Source organism: Macrobrachium rosenbergii, chromosome 39, assembly GCF_040412425.1.
Source record: "Macrobrachium rosenbergii isolate ZJJX-2024 chromosome 39, ASM4041242v1, whole genome shotgun sequence".
Taxonomy (NCBI): Eukaryota; Metazoa; Arthropoda; class Malacostraca; order Decapoda; family Palaemonidae; genus Macrobrachium; species Macrobrachium rosenbergii.
Window position 1 is genome coordinate 21,832,823 of NC_089779.1, and position 15,000 is coordinate 21,847,822.

The window sequence follows — 15,000 nt, forward strand, 5'->3', positions numbered from 1 at the left end:
TGATGAAATGCCGAGAGAAAACATATCAACGTAATCAAAGATGATGGGAAAAAAAGCCTTTGTTTAATGATTTATTAAAAACTGAAACAACTAATAATCATTCCCCTGAACAACAGCACGAATACTGAAATTTTCATTCTTAAAATCATGTTATTTTCTTCGTAATAATGAAATAGTTTTCTATTAGCTTTCATTGAAGTGTTCTTCACTCATTCCTCGTGCAAGTATTATACGAGGGAAAATTCGCTGTCATCTTTCTCTTCAGTGAATCATTATTGCATAATTGCTATGCATACCTTTATTTCCTAAATGACATTTGATGTACGGAAATCCATGAACACTAATGACTTGCAAGGCCATGGATATGGTTACCTTTTTAAATTCGCCCCTTTTTTCAATATAAATAGACCCGTGACAAAAAAAAAATTATATTCAGTTATGAAAACCAGGCATCAAACCCGACGATTTCCCAACGAAACAAGTTTACGGCCAGGCGTTTCCCAGCGGGCTTTGATCGGTTTCACATCGTTCTTGTTTGAAAAGCTGCGTGTCACTTTCAGAAATGAATATTATGTGAATGCTTGCCATGTTTTGAGACTACGAGAGTCTTCGTGGTTACTAAGAATTGTTGCAGAAGGAATTGTTGCTGTTTGATATTAATTAGTCCTCAAATAGTTCTATCATTCACATGATGTCTGAGGATTATACAGACGAATTTTTCTGCCGATAGCAATATAAGGGAGCAATGATTTTACAGAACAGAAACAATCTCCCTTTAATACATTTCATTTCTGCTGCAAGAAAAGTAAAGCGCACATCTCTAATTGATAAAATTTACATGTTCCATCAATGTATATTTCACGTGCTTGTCTTTTTATGCGTTACACGCTGTTTTCACACGTTGCAGTGAATATCAACCATAACAAAAGTGCATAAAATTCCGAACCGTTTCTTTGAAACGCCTATAAAAGTCAGCCACATTATACTAACTCTCTTCCTCACTGCCTCAAACTCAGTGCTATAAATACGTGTGAGTGAAATTGTGTATGAATTAGTAATGTTTTGTGTTTTTGTTTAACTTTTAATGAATATTTTATAAATCCCGAAATTAATCTTATTCACAGGTCTTGTCTATGTTTCGTGCATATAGTGCAGCAGATTGCTGTAAAAATCGTTCAGATAGTGAAACAAGCATGAAATTTGGCACAAACATTCCTAAGACTACGCTCTCTTAGAAAAGGGCGCTGGCCACCTGAAAATCCAAGATGGCGGCTATTTTTCAAAATGGCCGCCATCTATGTTGAGATTCACTGGTTTGGGAGCATCTATTGGATGGAATATGCCAGTTTTTTTTTTTTTAAACCTCGACTTTTAGGTTATAAAAATGTTCCATACCACACATTTTATTGAAAACCCTTACTAAATGAATTGTAACCAAGATGGCGTACAAAATGGTTGCCATAAAAGTTTTTTTTCTATCCACAGCGCTAGCAGACATAGAGACCAACTGTTTTTATTTAATGGTATATTCATGTGATCAGACAGTTTAACTAATATGCTATTTTCAACTGAAATAGTAATGGTATGGTCACATACAACATTGTGTCTAAGACTGTAACCATAAAAAGAAAAGAAGAGAAATACGGACTAAACGCAACCAATCTATGTATAGGTCTCTCAACCTACACCTTTGAAAAATTCGAGGATAAGAAGGTAGGCATAGCATGACACGTTGGATGCTCAAGCTAGATTATCTACTGAAGAGAGGCAATATTTATCTAGACTTCACATTTGCAAGTGCACAGAGCTGTGCAGGGAAGACCCAGCTTGTAGCACTTGCACCTTTCCCGACAGCCTGCTTTGCATCCACATTTGGTAAGCTGTTGGCAACTCTTGGCTAAGGGCGAGTTGGTTGTCCAGAGGACTTGCCATGCTTCACCAGACTTTTGCCATCCCCACTCAGCAGGGTTCTCTGGCTGTGGCTGACACTGGGTGGCCTGCCCCACACACAACCAGCCTGGTACGCAGCACGCTTGGTGTGTTGGAGGAGAGCTCCCTGGTTGGTGGAATGGCCTCATATGCCCTTTGTTTTCTGGCAAACATATCAAGTCTAGCCTCATCCACAGTGCCAGCAGTGCTGGATCTTTCATACATAAGTATGACAAACCTCTCCAGGACCTTCAGGTCACTCTCTTCCACTCTGAGAGGGTAGTGACTCAGTTTGGAGAACACAGTGGAGGCCTCTGGAAAGATGTTCCATGTCTGCCAGGCGGTCTTCTTGCCCTTGCTCCGGAAGGCTGACACTGTATCACAGCCTGTGAACGCATGGAAGAAGAGCATGCCATTCACCTTCTCCTGGCCCAGAGAGTTGCACAGGTCATGCACAGCAATCCAGCGCAGGCTCTGGCCTTGGCCAAATGCCACCCATAGCTTCTCTAGCCCTAGATTGTGGAGAGTGGAGAAAGCACTGACTGCAACGACAAGAACATCTGTGTCATTTGCTTTAACCGTGATGGTCTTGGCTCCATGTTCTGTGGCATATTTGGCATGGAGAAAGATGCGGGTGTCAGCTTCCTCATGAGAGCACTTTTCCAGTCCCTGAAGACTAGCCTCATGAGTGCTGAGGACAGCAGACCCTTTCGTGGCAATGACAACATTTGTGGCAGACATCTGGGCAACTTTGTCTGCCAGGAACTGGAACAACTCTGTCTTGTTGGCATCGTGTCTTAGGAAATTGCGCCAGTTGGATGGAATTGTGTTCTTGTCTGTCACCTTGCGCCTTCCTCCTTGACCACGTTGGAGCCTGGTCTCAGCTTTGAGGCTGGATGTATTGTATACATCAAATACAAGATGTGATGATGTGTACTTGCTGCTATAGGATTGTATCACAGGCAAGAAGTCGCAAAGTGCATAGCCCTCAAAGGTCTTTCCTTTCTTTGGTGGCAAGGCATGGACCAAAGCTGATCCATCTACAATGAGGACATCAGTCTTTGGTTCTTTGTCTTCTATTGTAACATGACTCTCAGGACCGAGGTCAGCTGAGACTTCTGACATGTGTACAGCCTACCACCCTCACTAAGGGAAGCTGGGAATGTTTGATTCTCGTGCTGGAAGAATTCCTGCAGATCACATTCACGGCTCTGACAGGATATAAATAGCTTTGAGAAAAGCTGGCAATCCTCCTTCAGAAGTTTCTGCTTTGACTGTTCTACAGGAGCAGCTTCTTGCCTGAAGAAGTCAGTTCTGTTCTTCTTTATCGGCTCATAGAAGGAGACTGCATTGTTTGCCAAAGAGTCTGAAAACTTCTGAAATTTAGTGCGGCCTCTGTCAAGGTGTGTCTGTAGAAGTTCTGCTGAGCTGGGGTGGGCAATGTCTTTGTTGTCAATGGAATACAGATCCTGGCTCTCTTCCTGAAAAGGACTTCCCAAGTGTTGCAAAGCCAATGACAGCTTGCTGACTCTCTCCAAGAATGTCTTCTGCGCATGAGGTGTTTGTTCATGGTGTGTTGTCTGCTCATTAGACTCCTTACTTTGAACCTCTGTTTCGTATGCAGACACCAAGCGGATGATCTCTGGGCCAGCCACCATCCATCTTCTGAGTGCTGACGGATCTTCAGTCAGCCCAATGGCTCCGCCATCAGCCTTTATAAAGGCATTGGTCTGCTCATGAGCTTGGTCAAGAGCCATTGCTGAGAACTGGCGACTGGTCTTGTGCACAACAAAGTTGCCAGCCTTGAACTCCTTGTGCAACTCTGGGTGTGAACTCTCTAGGGTAAGCATGTCCCTGAGGTGAATAGGCAGCCAACGAGCATAGTTTGTATTATTGTTGGAAAAGAAGTAGGGTATCAGCTCATGCAATGCCTGGCAGTAGAGGACAAAATTGGCCTCACGGAAGGACCTGATCAGTAGGAATATCACAAGTTCCATAGACAACACCATGTGCCAGAAGTGGAACTGTGGACTCTGCTGTCTTCGAAGGTCACACCACTCCTCAAACTCTAATGCCTGCTCATTGTTGTTTGCTTTCTCAGCACAGTAGTCAGTGTATGCTGTCCTCAGGAGTTTGTACAAACTAGAGGCTGTAACCTGGTGCATCTGCCGTGTCCTGGTTACACTTGCAGCTGACAGGAAGGATTCTGCAGTTCCAGATGAAGCAACTCCTGCCTCCACCAGAGCTCCTGTCCAACCACTGCCATGAAGAAGAGTACCAAGAGATGTCATTGCTGCCATCTCAATGTGCAGACCACCAAACATTACCAGATACTTGTCTTCGCCATACTGATCAGGCCACTGCCACTGCACCTGCTTTGCTACGGCATAGATTGGCTGATCAGCTGTGATTATGGGTATCTGGCCAGGGTTCAGAAAATCAGTGACATCCTGCACTTTCTGCATCACGTGTTTGATCGTAGCAACAGAATGAGCCTGATCACGCAGGAGAGGAAGCAATGAAGTTATGGTTACTTCAAATTCTGGGCTTCTCTTCATTGAAGCGTGATGAGCTGACCACGTCAGATTCACTGCATCATCTATTTCCTGGGTGACTATGACCTTGTCTAGCCACTGATACTCCAGTGCAAGCTGTGGCCCCAAGATATCTGTGGGTGGCTTTGGTATTGCAGTGTTTGGTGGCACAGGGTTCTTTGTTTGAAAGGAAGCTGGTGAGATGTTTGTGAATGTGTCCGGCAATTCAGGCACCGACCTCACTTTCTCAGGTGCAAACTTTAGTTGCTGTCTTTCCTGTCCAGTGTTCTCCTTGGTGGGGTGCTGAAATATGGAGATGCTAGTTCCATGGAAGGAGGTAGTGGCAGTAGTTGCAGATGGGTTGTGGTCGATGTTGTCCATCACTGCAGTGGTGAACAACCCTTTTCGCAGTACTGGGGACAGACCACACCCTCCTCCACATATTTGCTAACTGTGGCATCTCCTAACTGTGCAGAGACCTCCAGTACTCTGTCATAAGAGATACTGAGGCCATACTGATGTAGCATTTCAACCAGGTTTCTCTTCCTGGTTTTGGCATAGACTGAGAGTCCCATGTAGACTGGGAATGGTGTTTCTCTGTCTTTGGAGTGTCTATGAGTTGTTGCTCCTCTTTGTATCGGGAGTAGCAGTTGAACTGCATGAGCTGTGCAATGGCCTGGTCTGACTTTGATGCTCCAAATCGTAACTGTGACTTGATGTCAGCCCCATGCTCAACCATCCCTACAAACTGGAGCAGGAGAGGAGGCACAGAATTTCGTACACAAGCCTCAGAAAATGTGCCATCAAACCGTGACTGATGATCAAGTATAGACTTTCTGAGAATATTTGCTGCTTTAGCAATGATAACTGCCTCTGAAAGATCAGATGATTGAGCAAGTGCTTTTCCCACATCCTTTTGAAATGCAAGTAATACATCTCTGCCAGATTTATGAGCCTCAAGTTCTGGAATTTCTGCCAGAAGTTTGTCTTTGAGTCTCGTGGAATTTACACTTGGTGACTCTACACCTAATTGTTCCAGACGTTGTTGGTAGAGGTGGCAAATATCTGCCAGCCGAAATGTGACTGGATCATCTGAACAAAGGTTGTTTTCAACAATGTATGTCATCAGTTCTGACAGAACTAGTGGATACACATCTGATTCTGACTCAGTGCTACCTTGGTCTTTCTCAAGGCTCCTCAGGTAGGACCTTTTTCTGTTGTAGAGGGCACAAAGACAGGCATGGTGATACTTAAACTCCTGTGCAATGACATCCCCACCAGTCAACTTAGCAAGGAGCTTGCCATCACTAAGTATCTCTGCACATTCACGCAATTTCAAGTCAAGGCCCTTAGTACTAGCCTGTCTGAGATCAGATGCAGGTGCCACTTTCTCACAGAAAATGCAAACTTCATTGTCATGACTGGTTCGGCGCAGTTTTGCACGACTAGTCTCAGTGTTGCTGGTCTGGTCATTGGATTGTCGCTTTCTTGCACGGTCCAGTTTAGTGTTGTTAAACAACAAGCGACAGTTCACATGGTATTTTGCTGCATTTTTCCTGAGAGTGGCCTCTATGCCATCACCTTCATCCAGCCTTGCTGGATCCATTATCAGTGGCATTTCATTAATTTCACTGAACATGGGAATGTTCCTTGCCAGCATTGTGTACCCATCATGGTCTAGGACATGATGACTTGGAGGTGATGTCAAGTGCTCACCTCTTTGTCCTTCTGACAAAGACAACACAAACTCCAGTTTGTTTTTCTACTGCTCAATATTGGATTGGCATCACATTCTGCCATGATTTCACTTTTGATTAAGGCCGAGGGGTTATCCTTTTACCACCTTAAACAAAGCACACATTCCTGTATGGGATTCAACTAGGTTCGGTCTCCCTACACCTAGCCCGATCATTCATCCAGTGCCATTTAAGTCCCGTGTGATCTGTACACCATCCGGGTAAGTACATGAACCATCATGTACAGCCCCCATACCCTTGGCTCGGCTCTCCCGCGCTGGCACATCCTGTCTATTCAGGTGCGGCTATCTAACTATAGCTGGTCTGGGGCTGTTAGAAAGCATTTGGGACACTAAACTAAACTATACTACAACTACTAGTCTAAGACTACAGGATTAGTAAAGCTGGATTAGCTGGCACTGAACCCCATGCTGAGTTACACAGCAGTGATGTCACCAATGTGCCCTGGTTGTGTGCAGACATACACTCTTTTACATTTATTAATTTTCCTTCAAAATTGATGAGTTATTCGAAAGAGATGGCCTCATTAGGATCTAAAACCACAGAAACCAAGATCCATGCTTAAAACGATAATTGTTGAACGGGCATTATTTCTCATTATAATTATTGTTTCTACCTTTTCTTGGCAGCCATATAGCCCCCATATTTAAAGGTAAACTGTACTGGGAAGCTACAGAAACATAATATTCACAAGAAATAGTATGGAAGAGCTTTACCATATTGCTAGAAGCAAATACATGCCATTCTAGTGAAAAATTAGCCAAAATCTGTCGATACTGGCCGCCATCTTGGAATTTGGCCGCCATATTAAATTTTTTGCGTGGCCAGCGCCCTTTTCTGATAGAGGGAACTTTAAAGAGCACTTGTGCAAAATTTCATGCTTGTTTCACTATCTGAACGATTCTTATGAAATATGCAATTATCTGCTGCACTAATAGGAATAAGATTTGGATTCTCGACTTCTTTACCATCATTTGTAATGTCTTTTTTTGTCCAGATATTCAGTTATAAGGACAAAATTGCTTAAAGACTCAGTTATAGAATTGATTTGTTTCCTTTTTTACTTATAAATAGGAAATCAATTTTGACTTCCATTTGTTTCGCTCACAATATTGTTTTGTATGTTTCTTATGTATAAACATGCAGTAAATGCTCTAACACTTTTGTTCTGGTTACGATTCTCAGAGATATTATTCTGAAAATATTTCATGTTTTTTCCCAGTTACGGTATTTCAAAGAACTTGTTAGAATCTATGCATACTTAACCAATTACCATATCCATCAAAATATCACCATGAAGCATGAGAAAACCGAAAAAATCTAAGGTCAAAACATATATTTATCCCTCGAATTTCTTCTCAGTTAGCTGCAGTATTGTTTTTGTCCGTATTTTTTTCCCATAAATAACTTTCGATCCTCTTTTGTTTCAGTTATAATATCGTTTTCTTCATCACGACGTACTTATTGCCGATGCTGGTGATGGTGGCGTGTTACTTCCTGATAGGGCGCGAGCTCTGGGGGAGCAGAACGATTGGAGAAATGTCAGAGAGACAGATCAACAGCATCAGATCCAAGCGTCGAGTGAGTATGACTTTGCTGCTCTAACCTGCTTTCTTATGTTGCGATAAATTAACTTTTCCTGTCAGCAATGACCGACAGCGAATCATGTCGTATCGCTGATGTTAAAGAGAAAAATATCAATTTGTTTACTGCCACTGTTTTGGAATGTAGGTATAAAATATTCACTGTAACAATATATGAATTTAGTAAAGACTGCACAAAGAGTACATTTATGTTCTGTTTTTTTTTTTTTCTGTATAAGTAAGCCTATAGTTTCTTAATTGAATACTCGTGAACTAATCACGCTGATATTCAATTATTTCTGTATAATGAAATATATGCGACCCGAGACTAATTCATACTACATCGGTCAACGTTTCAGTTACTGGCAATATGATCAACATACTGTACTACTCATCTACAAAAAATAGTTTTATACCGTGTGCGCAGTTGTGAGACTAAACCTAGCGGAGAACCCGATTGTTTAAAATGGCTTGCACTGCAACTAGTTTTTCAGATCTAAGTTCAGGTATTTTCATCAGATAGAGTCTCCTTATTTTTACTGTAGTGATATCCCTGGATTAGCTTTAGGTAGTACATTCACGGAGCAAATATAGGAAATAAGGGAAGGTGACTCCATTTTGTTATAGAAAGAGAAAAATATTGTGGATATCAACTAAGGAAAGTGAGTGATTTTGGGCTTGATATGGGCTTCAAACTGTAAGGTACATCGAAGAGGAAAGTTGCGATTAACCAATTTTATTTTCTTGCAAAATAGGCTGTACCCACAAGAATTTTAGTTGCTCTTTGAGTCTGTTAATAACAACAGGCTCTCAGTGCATTACCTCTCGTTTCATTAGATGGGTTCGCCTTGTAAGTAGTCAGTCACATCGAATTTAGTAAACACTGTCATAGATCAATTATCCAAACCGTCGCAGAAATAATCATCAGTATGAGTAACATACTGAGGGCCACCATTATGAAGTTTCCTGAGAGGTAAGAGACGATATGATTTCGATGATTGCAGAAATAAGGTAAATGTTATTATTCCTCCTTTACCTCATCTGCAGATGTCGAGAGGGGTTTAATTAATGGGATCAAAACTCGGAATGAAACAAGGGACAAATAACCTGTTCTTCGGAATTTCTGTCGTGGATTCGTGTAAAGTTTGTTATTGATTATGAACTATAGGAATTGTGATTTATAGAGTAAAGATTAAATGCTTTATGAAAGGAATAAGTCATTAAACTGGTATTTTGTTAAGAACTGATATTCCTCTTAACTAGTGTTTTGCTAATAAATAATTATTTTATAGTCAAAATGTTGATTTCGCATTTTACATTTTTGATTTAATCTTGTCACCCATCTTTGAAGTAATCCGTGATTAGTTATATATATATATATTATATATATATATATTCATATATATATCATATATATATATATATATTATATTTGATTACCTTATATATTACTTCGTGTTTCGATTAAATCATGTTGATTCGTAAAATTTTTTTTTTGATAAGTAAAAATCTCTTATTTAATATATATTTTTATATATGTTTATATATATATAGTTTATATATATATATATTTGTATATATATATATATATTTTATTATATATATATAATATTATATCTAAAATCCAGATATATATATATATATATTACTTCTTCGTTTACGATTAAATACAAAACTGTTGATTTGTAAAATCAAAATTTTTGATAAATAAAATTTTCCTTTATTTATCATTATTCATTTTTTATTTTAGAGTGTAAATATCAGCTCTTAACAAAACCCATAAGTTTAGCCTTAGAGCTTTCCACAAAGGCATTTAATATTCACTTCTATATATATTTATATATATATATATATATATATATATATATATATATATATATATATATATACATATATATATATATATATATATATATATATATATATATATATATATATATATATATATATATATATATATATATATAAATATATATAACAGAAATATATATAATATAGTATATATATAAAATATATATATATATATATATATATATATATTATATATATATATAAACAACTGTTATCTCCCAATATATATATATATGCATTATAGATATATACAGATCATCGGTATTTATGCAAATATATATAATATATACAGAAGTCGATTGTAAAATAAATATATATATATAGTAATATATAATCATACAGATATTACTAGAAAACAAATGTACATTAAGACATGGAAAACAGAGCCCAGCCATTTTCAGCCACATAGATAATCAGAATCATCGAATAGACTGGAATATGTCACGTATCATTTACAGCAGGAATTGTTTCAAAAGTTGATGTTATCAACAGCAATGACCAAGCAAAAAACATACGATGAACCTGTTAAAAGGAGATTATTTTAGATCCGACTGATTAAATCTTACTCCAACCAGCGGTTAAAGGGGCTTTGAAGATGCATTCAGAATCAGGGTGATAGCGATAACTTAGGAACATTCCTTCAACTGTACAAATACCACTGATCTATATATCCATTACCTGTATATTGAGGGAAACCAAATCATTTGGTTATTATATCTTCCGAAACTTTGAGGAGAGCAAATATTGAATGGCGTCCTGATTTTTTTACCTTTACTATTTCTTAAATCATAGATATAGTTCAGAAACAAGGCCTTATACTATTCTATACAAAATGAATTTCTTAAATCATAGATAAAACTATAGAAACAAGTATATATATACTGTTCCATACATAATAAATCTAAGTTATATAATATACATTAATCATTTGGGATTGTATATATAAACTTTATATCTATAGAACTGAAATGTGGATGTTGAATGCAAATCACAAAAGATTAAAGGTATTGAGTTCAATTGCTTGCATTGCAGCAGACTGACGAAAAATGGTGAGAAATTCTTAAAAGTGTTCAAGGACTGCAGTAACTGATCAGAGATCTGAGACACTTTGCTATCCGTGTCAGGCAATGGGATTATATATGTAATGGAAACGGATAGGTTTGTAATTAAAAAGCAAATGGATGTTACAGACTAAATACACACACAAAACAAAGCCCTACAACATCTTAGAAGAGCAAAAAAAACATAACAAACATCTGACACGTCATTGTCTCTATAGGTTCAATTAGCTCAGCTGCTGGGAAGAAAGGGGATGTATGATGTAGTTAAGGCTGAAAAGACTCTCGGGGTCTAGCGGTTTCAGGCAGGGCAGATGATCAGAGACCACAGGTATGAATAAAGCCAAATCAAAAGTCCTTCAATTTTTTCATCGAGTCATCCCCATACAAAAATGGGAATAAAAGCACGTTAAAAGAAAAAGAAGATATAATATATATATATATATATATATATATATATATATATATATATATATATATATATATATAATATATATATATTTACTAGGTTTTTCAGAAATTAGATCCCTTCTACAGAGTAAACTAAAATTGATATGGACAAAAACAAAAGTAATTCTAAGAAAAGCTATTTATTTAAGTTTCTCTCTGAGTATTTAATATTTTGTGTGGTTACCATCTGCCTGATTACCAGCCTGCATTCTGGGGGGATGATTTCGGCAATTCTAAAACATAAAAAGCTGAGACGCAAACTCCATTTCTGAGCACGCGCAAATGAGTATCAGTGCAAGGCGTGGTAAACCATCATAGTTGGCTGTGTACGCATATCAACATGATCCTTTAAGATACTACCAATGTTTTAATGTCACTCCATCAAGGTCATATATAGCTGCCTGGAAATTCACTTGACGAGAATCAAAATGATACCATTGTTTCACAGCGCTGTGTCTGAAGAGCCTTGAAACATGGTGCTCTTATCATGCAAAAATGTGACCTCTTCAACAGATAACACATTTTCAGGATCTTTGAGGAAAGGAAATACTACACCAGTAAGCTCAGTTTCTCTGAAGTATTCCCATTCCATGACTGTCCTTTTACTTTGATGATCCACATTAACAACGTTTGGCTTTTGAAAACAGAGAAAAATCCCCCAAATATCCAGGAAATTTCACAACCTGGCGAGAATTGACGTCATTAATGCTGATATCATCCAACTTTGCAGCCCAAATGATGTCATTTTTATGATTTGGCTTCCCTGACTGTAAATGCCGTTCAATGATGGGGCAACATGAGAAAGTCGACGCTTCATCCCAATCTTTAAGAAATGAACCACAAAACCATTTGGTCTGATCTCTGTTGCTGAGTGATGTTGGGCTTGCTGATAACATGAAATGGCTTGATACCAAATTTTTTCAACTCACGATATACAGCACTATAACACATCTTCATTTTTTTTTTGTTTCTAGTTGTGCCAATTTACGTAAAGACTTTCTTGGTCTACCCACTGCCTCAACTATGATGTGGTCTTTTTGACCCCTGTAAGAAAGGACTTCAAGCCTTCAAGATTCAGAAATCTTTTCGCACTGACAGTCATATGGGTTTTGTTCCAGTTTCTTTTAACAAATTTCATCTCTTTTAATGTATTTAGCCATGCAGGAACGTGAAATGAAGGTTTTGCCAATATCCTTCTTCCTGGCTTTCTCTAAAGGTTATAGCCCTGATTCTTCAATCCATCCGATTTTCTTTGAGTCGTTAGCCTGGCTGTATCTAATCACTGAACCTCAGTCTGAAAATACAAGAAATGTAGAATGAAAAATAGCTTAATAGAAACTTAAAAGAAAAGTACTTGGAGATAGGTTCCTCCAGAAAACTTAATAACTTTCCATTTGTTCTGTACAAGCGGGGGCTCTGATTTTGAAACACCCAGTATATATCTATATATATATATATATATATATATATATATATATATATATATATATATATATATATATCACCCTTTATATATATATGTGTATATATATACATGTTGTTCCATATTCCGCTTGAAAATAATATATATATATATATATATATATATATATATATATATATATATATATATATATATATATCATTTAAATATATATTCCCTCCTACATACATTTTGTTACATATTTGGCAGACTATGGAAAAATTAAATAAATATTTTATGATTTTAGAGCCTCGATGGCCAAGCCGGTTTGCCCAGAAAAAATATGTAATAAAATGAAACACATAAAGGACTTACCTCAGAGTTATATCTAAAACAAAAGGAGGGTCAGAGAGGCAGTTACATTAAATTGCTTTATTTCCAGTTGCAGGGGATAATTCCTGATTAGTAAGCAATCCAGCAAGGCAAATGCAAAAAAAATTAAGACAACCTCACACGTTACCGGTTTCGAAAGAAATGAAATATTTACACAGCTGGGAAAAGGGAGCTGGTGACTGGTAGAATACACAGTTCTATCTTGGAAACAGCTGACAGGCAGGGCTTGCCGATCGTTGCTACGGTCTGTCTTCTAAAGCCAGAAACAAGAGGACAAGATAACAGGCCCCTGAAAATAACTTTTCCAGATGGGGATTCGTGCATGTTAAAAGAAGACTATTTTATGATAGTTTCACAATGGAGCATTGATTAATTTATGTCACTGAGCAAAGATTATTTCATCAATAAACTCCGATTTATGATTTACTAACACACATTTTAGTAATAACTTGTTATCAACAAGGATTTATCTTTGATAGATGAATTATGTTATATCTTAATTTGAGTGATTTAGTGAGAGAAATAGTATACTGGTACTCAGATTTGCAATAATTTCAGACTTTGTGGGCAATCCAGCAAACATCTATACTTTTGAAAAGTCATTAGATGTTCCACTGTGTCTTCAGTTATCAAGTGAAGCAGTGCTGTTTAGTCCAGTTTTGAGTTGTGAGAATTTTCATTGGGTATTGATGTCAAAAGATATGGTCTGAGATTCGGGACAAAACCCAGGTCAGGGGTCTTGAACTCTGAGTGAGTTCGAGCGCTAACTGCTATCCTCTCATCCCATTTTTGGATGTTGTTTGTGGAAACGCCCTCAGGCCAGGAAAATGACCAGTCTCAGGAGGGAGTTTTGTTATTTTTTGTAAAAACAATTAAGAACCAGCATTATAAAAGCTTATATTTAAAACATTTCTTTAACATTTAATTGAGCGAATTTTAACTTTGGAATGTATTACTAAATCATACTACCTGACTTCGATATTTTGAAACCACAACAAAAAGGTTTCCCCCTTCTAAGTTAGTAATATTTCTCCCCCAATTTTGATATAATCATCCTATTCAAGCAGAATCTTATCTCTATGAAATTTTTAAAATATCCTTGGGCAGTGATAGTAACATTTATAATATATATATATATATATATATATATAGAAACATGGTATATATATAATATATTTATATATCTGTTTTAAGAACAATGCATTTCTTATATATATATTTCTCCGGTAGCAATGGCCAGCATTGGATCAGCACATTCTTTCTCTCTTGTTGACTTCTCTCACTGTATCTATCCTCAATCAAAGGTCTACTGGAATCAAATGTCGAAATACAAAACTAGAATTTATTTGCAAATTTAGCGAAAGTATTTCAGCAAAAGCTACGGTCATGAAATGGAGTGTCTTACACCCCATAAAAATGGAATTCATAACTAGAGGAAACTCGGACTCAGTCAATTGAATTAATGATTCTAGACCAACCAATACTAGTGGCTAACACCCTGGTCACCAAACAAAATAAAAAGGTCATGATTATTCTAGACCAAAATAAATGTCATATAGTATGTTAAAAGAACACCATTTCCAAAAAATTCATCCTCACAGGACTCAACTAGAATTCCTGTTGAAAGAAACAGCACATATTAAAACCTGAAATGGTGGATATAAAAAAAATAAGACACTTAAAACAGAAAAATGCATAATGGAGAACAAAACGGAAAAATGCATAATGGAGAACAGATAGGTTTCACTGCAACGTAAAATGGGTATTCCACATAATATCTGAAAAAGATATGTGTTAATGAGTTATCTTACTCACATTCTATGGCTCATGGAAACTGTTCCTCACAGTGGCTGTTCTTATTCACTAACACAGCTCAAAGAGCAGTCACACCAGCCGTAAATCGAAGTGAATAGCCATTGTGTGGTTCCTTTATAATATACACACTAGAGAGTGCACGTATGCACACACACTCACTTAATAATCCCTCCCTTGAAGCTTGATGACACCATGGGGTTCATTGTTCGAAGGACTCTGCCTTCAGAA

At 37.5% G+C, this 15,000-nt stretch overlaps 1 protein-coding gene across 1 annotated transcript in view; it reads left to right on the forward strand.

The window, feature by feature from the left end:
* The window catches only part of LOC136825821 (tachykinin-like peptides receptor 86C), a 229,338-nt gene that overhangs the window by 154,067 nt on the left and 60,271 nt on the right, over positions 1-15,000 (forward strand). The window contains exon 6 of the mRNA XM_067082777.1: positions 7,651-7,801. Coding sequence (XP_066938878.1) covers positions 7,651-7,801 — 151 coding nt within the window. The remainder of the gene's footprint in view (positions 1-7,650; positions 7,802-15,000) is intronic.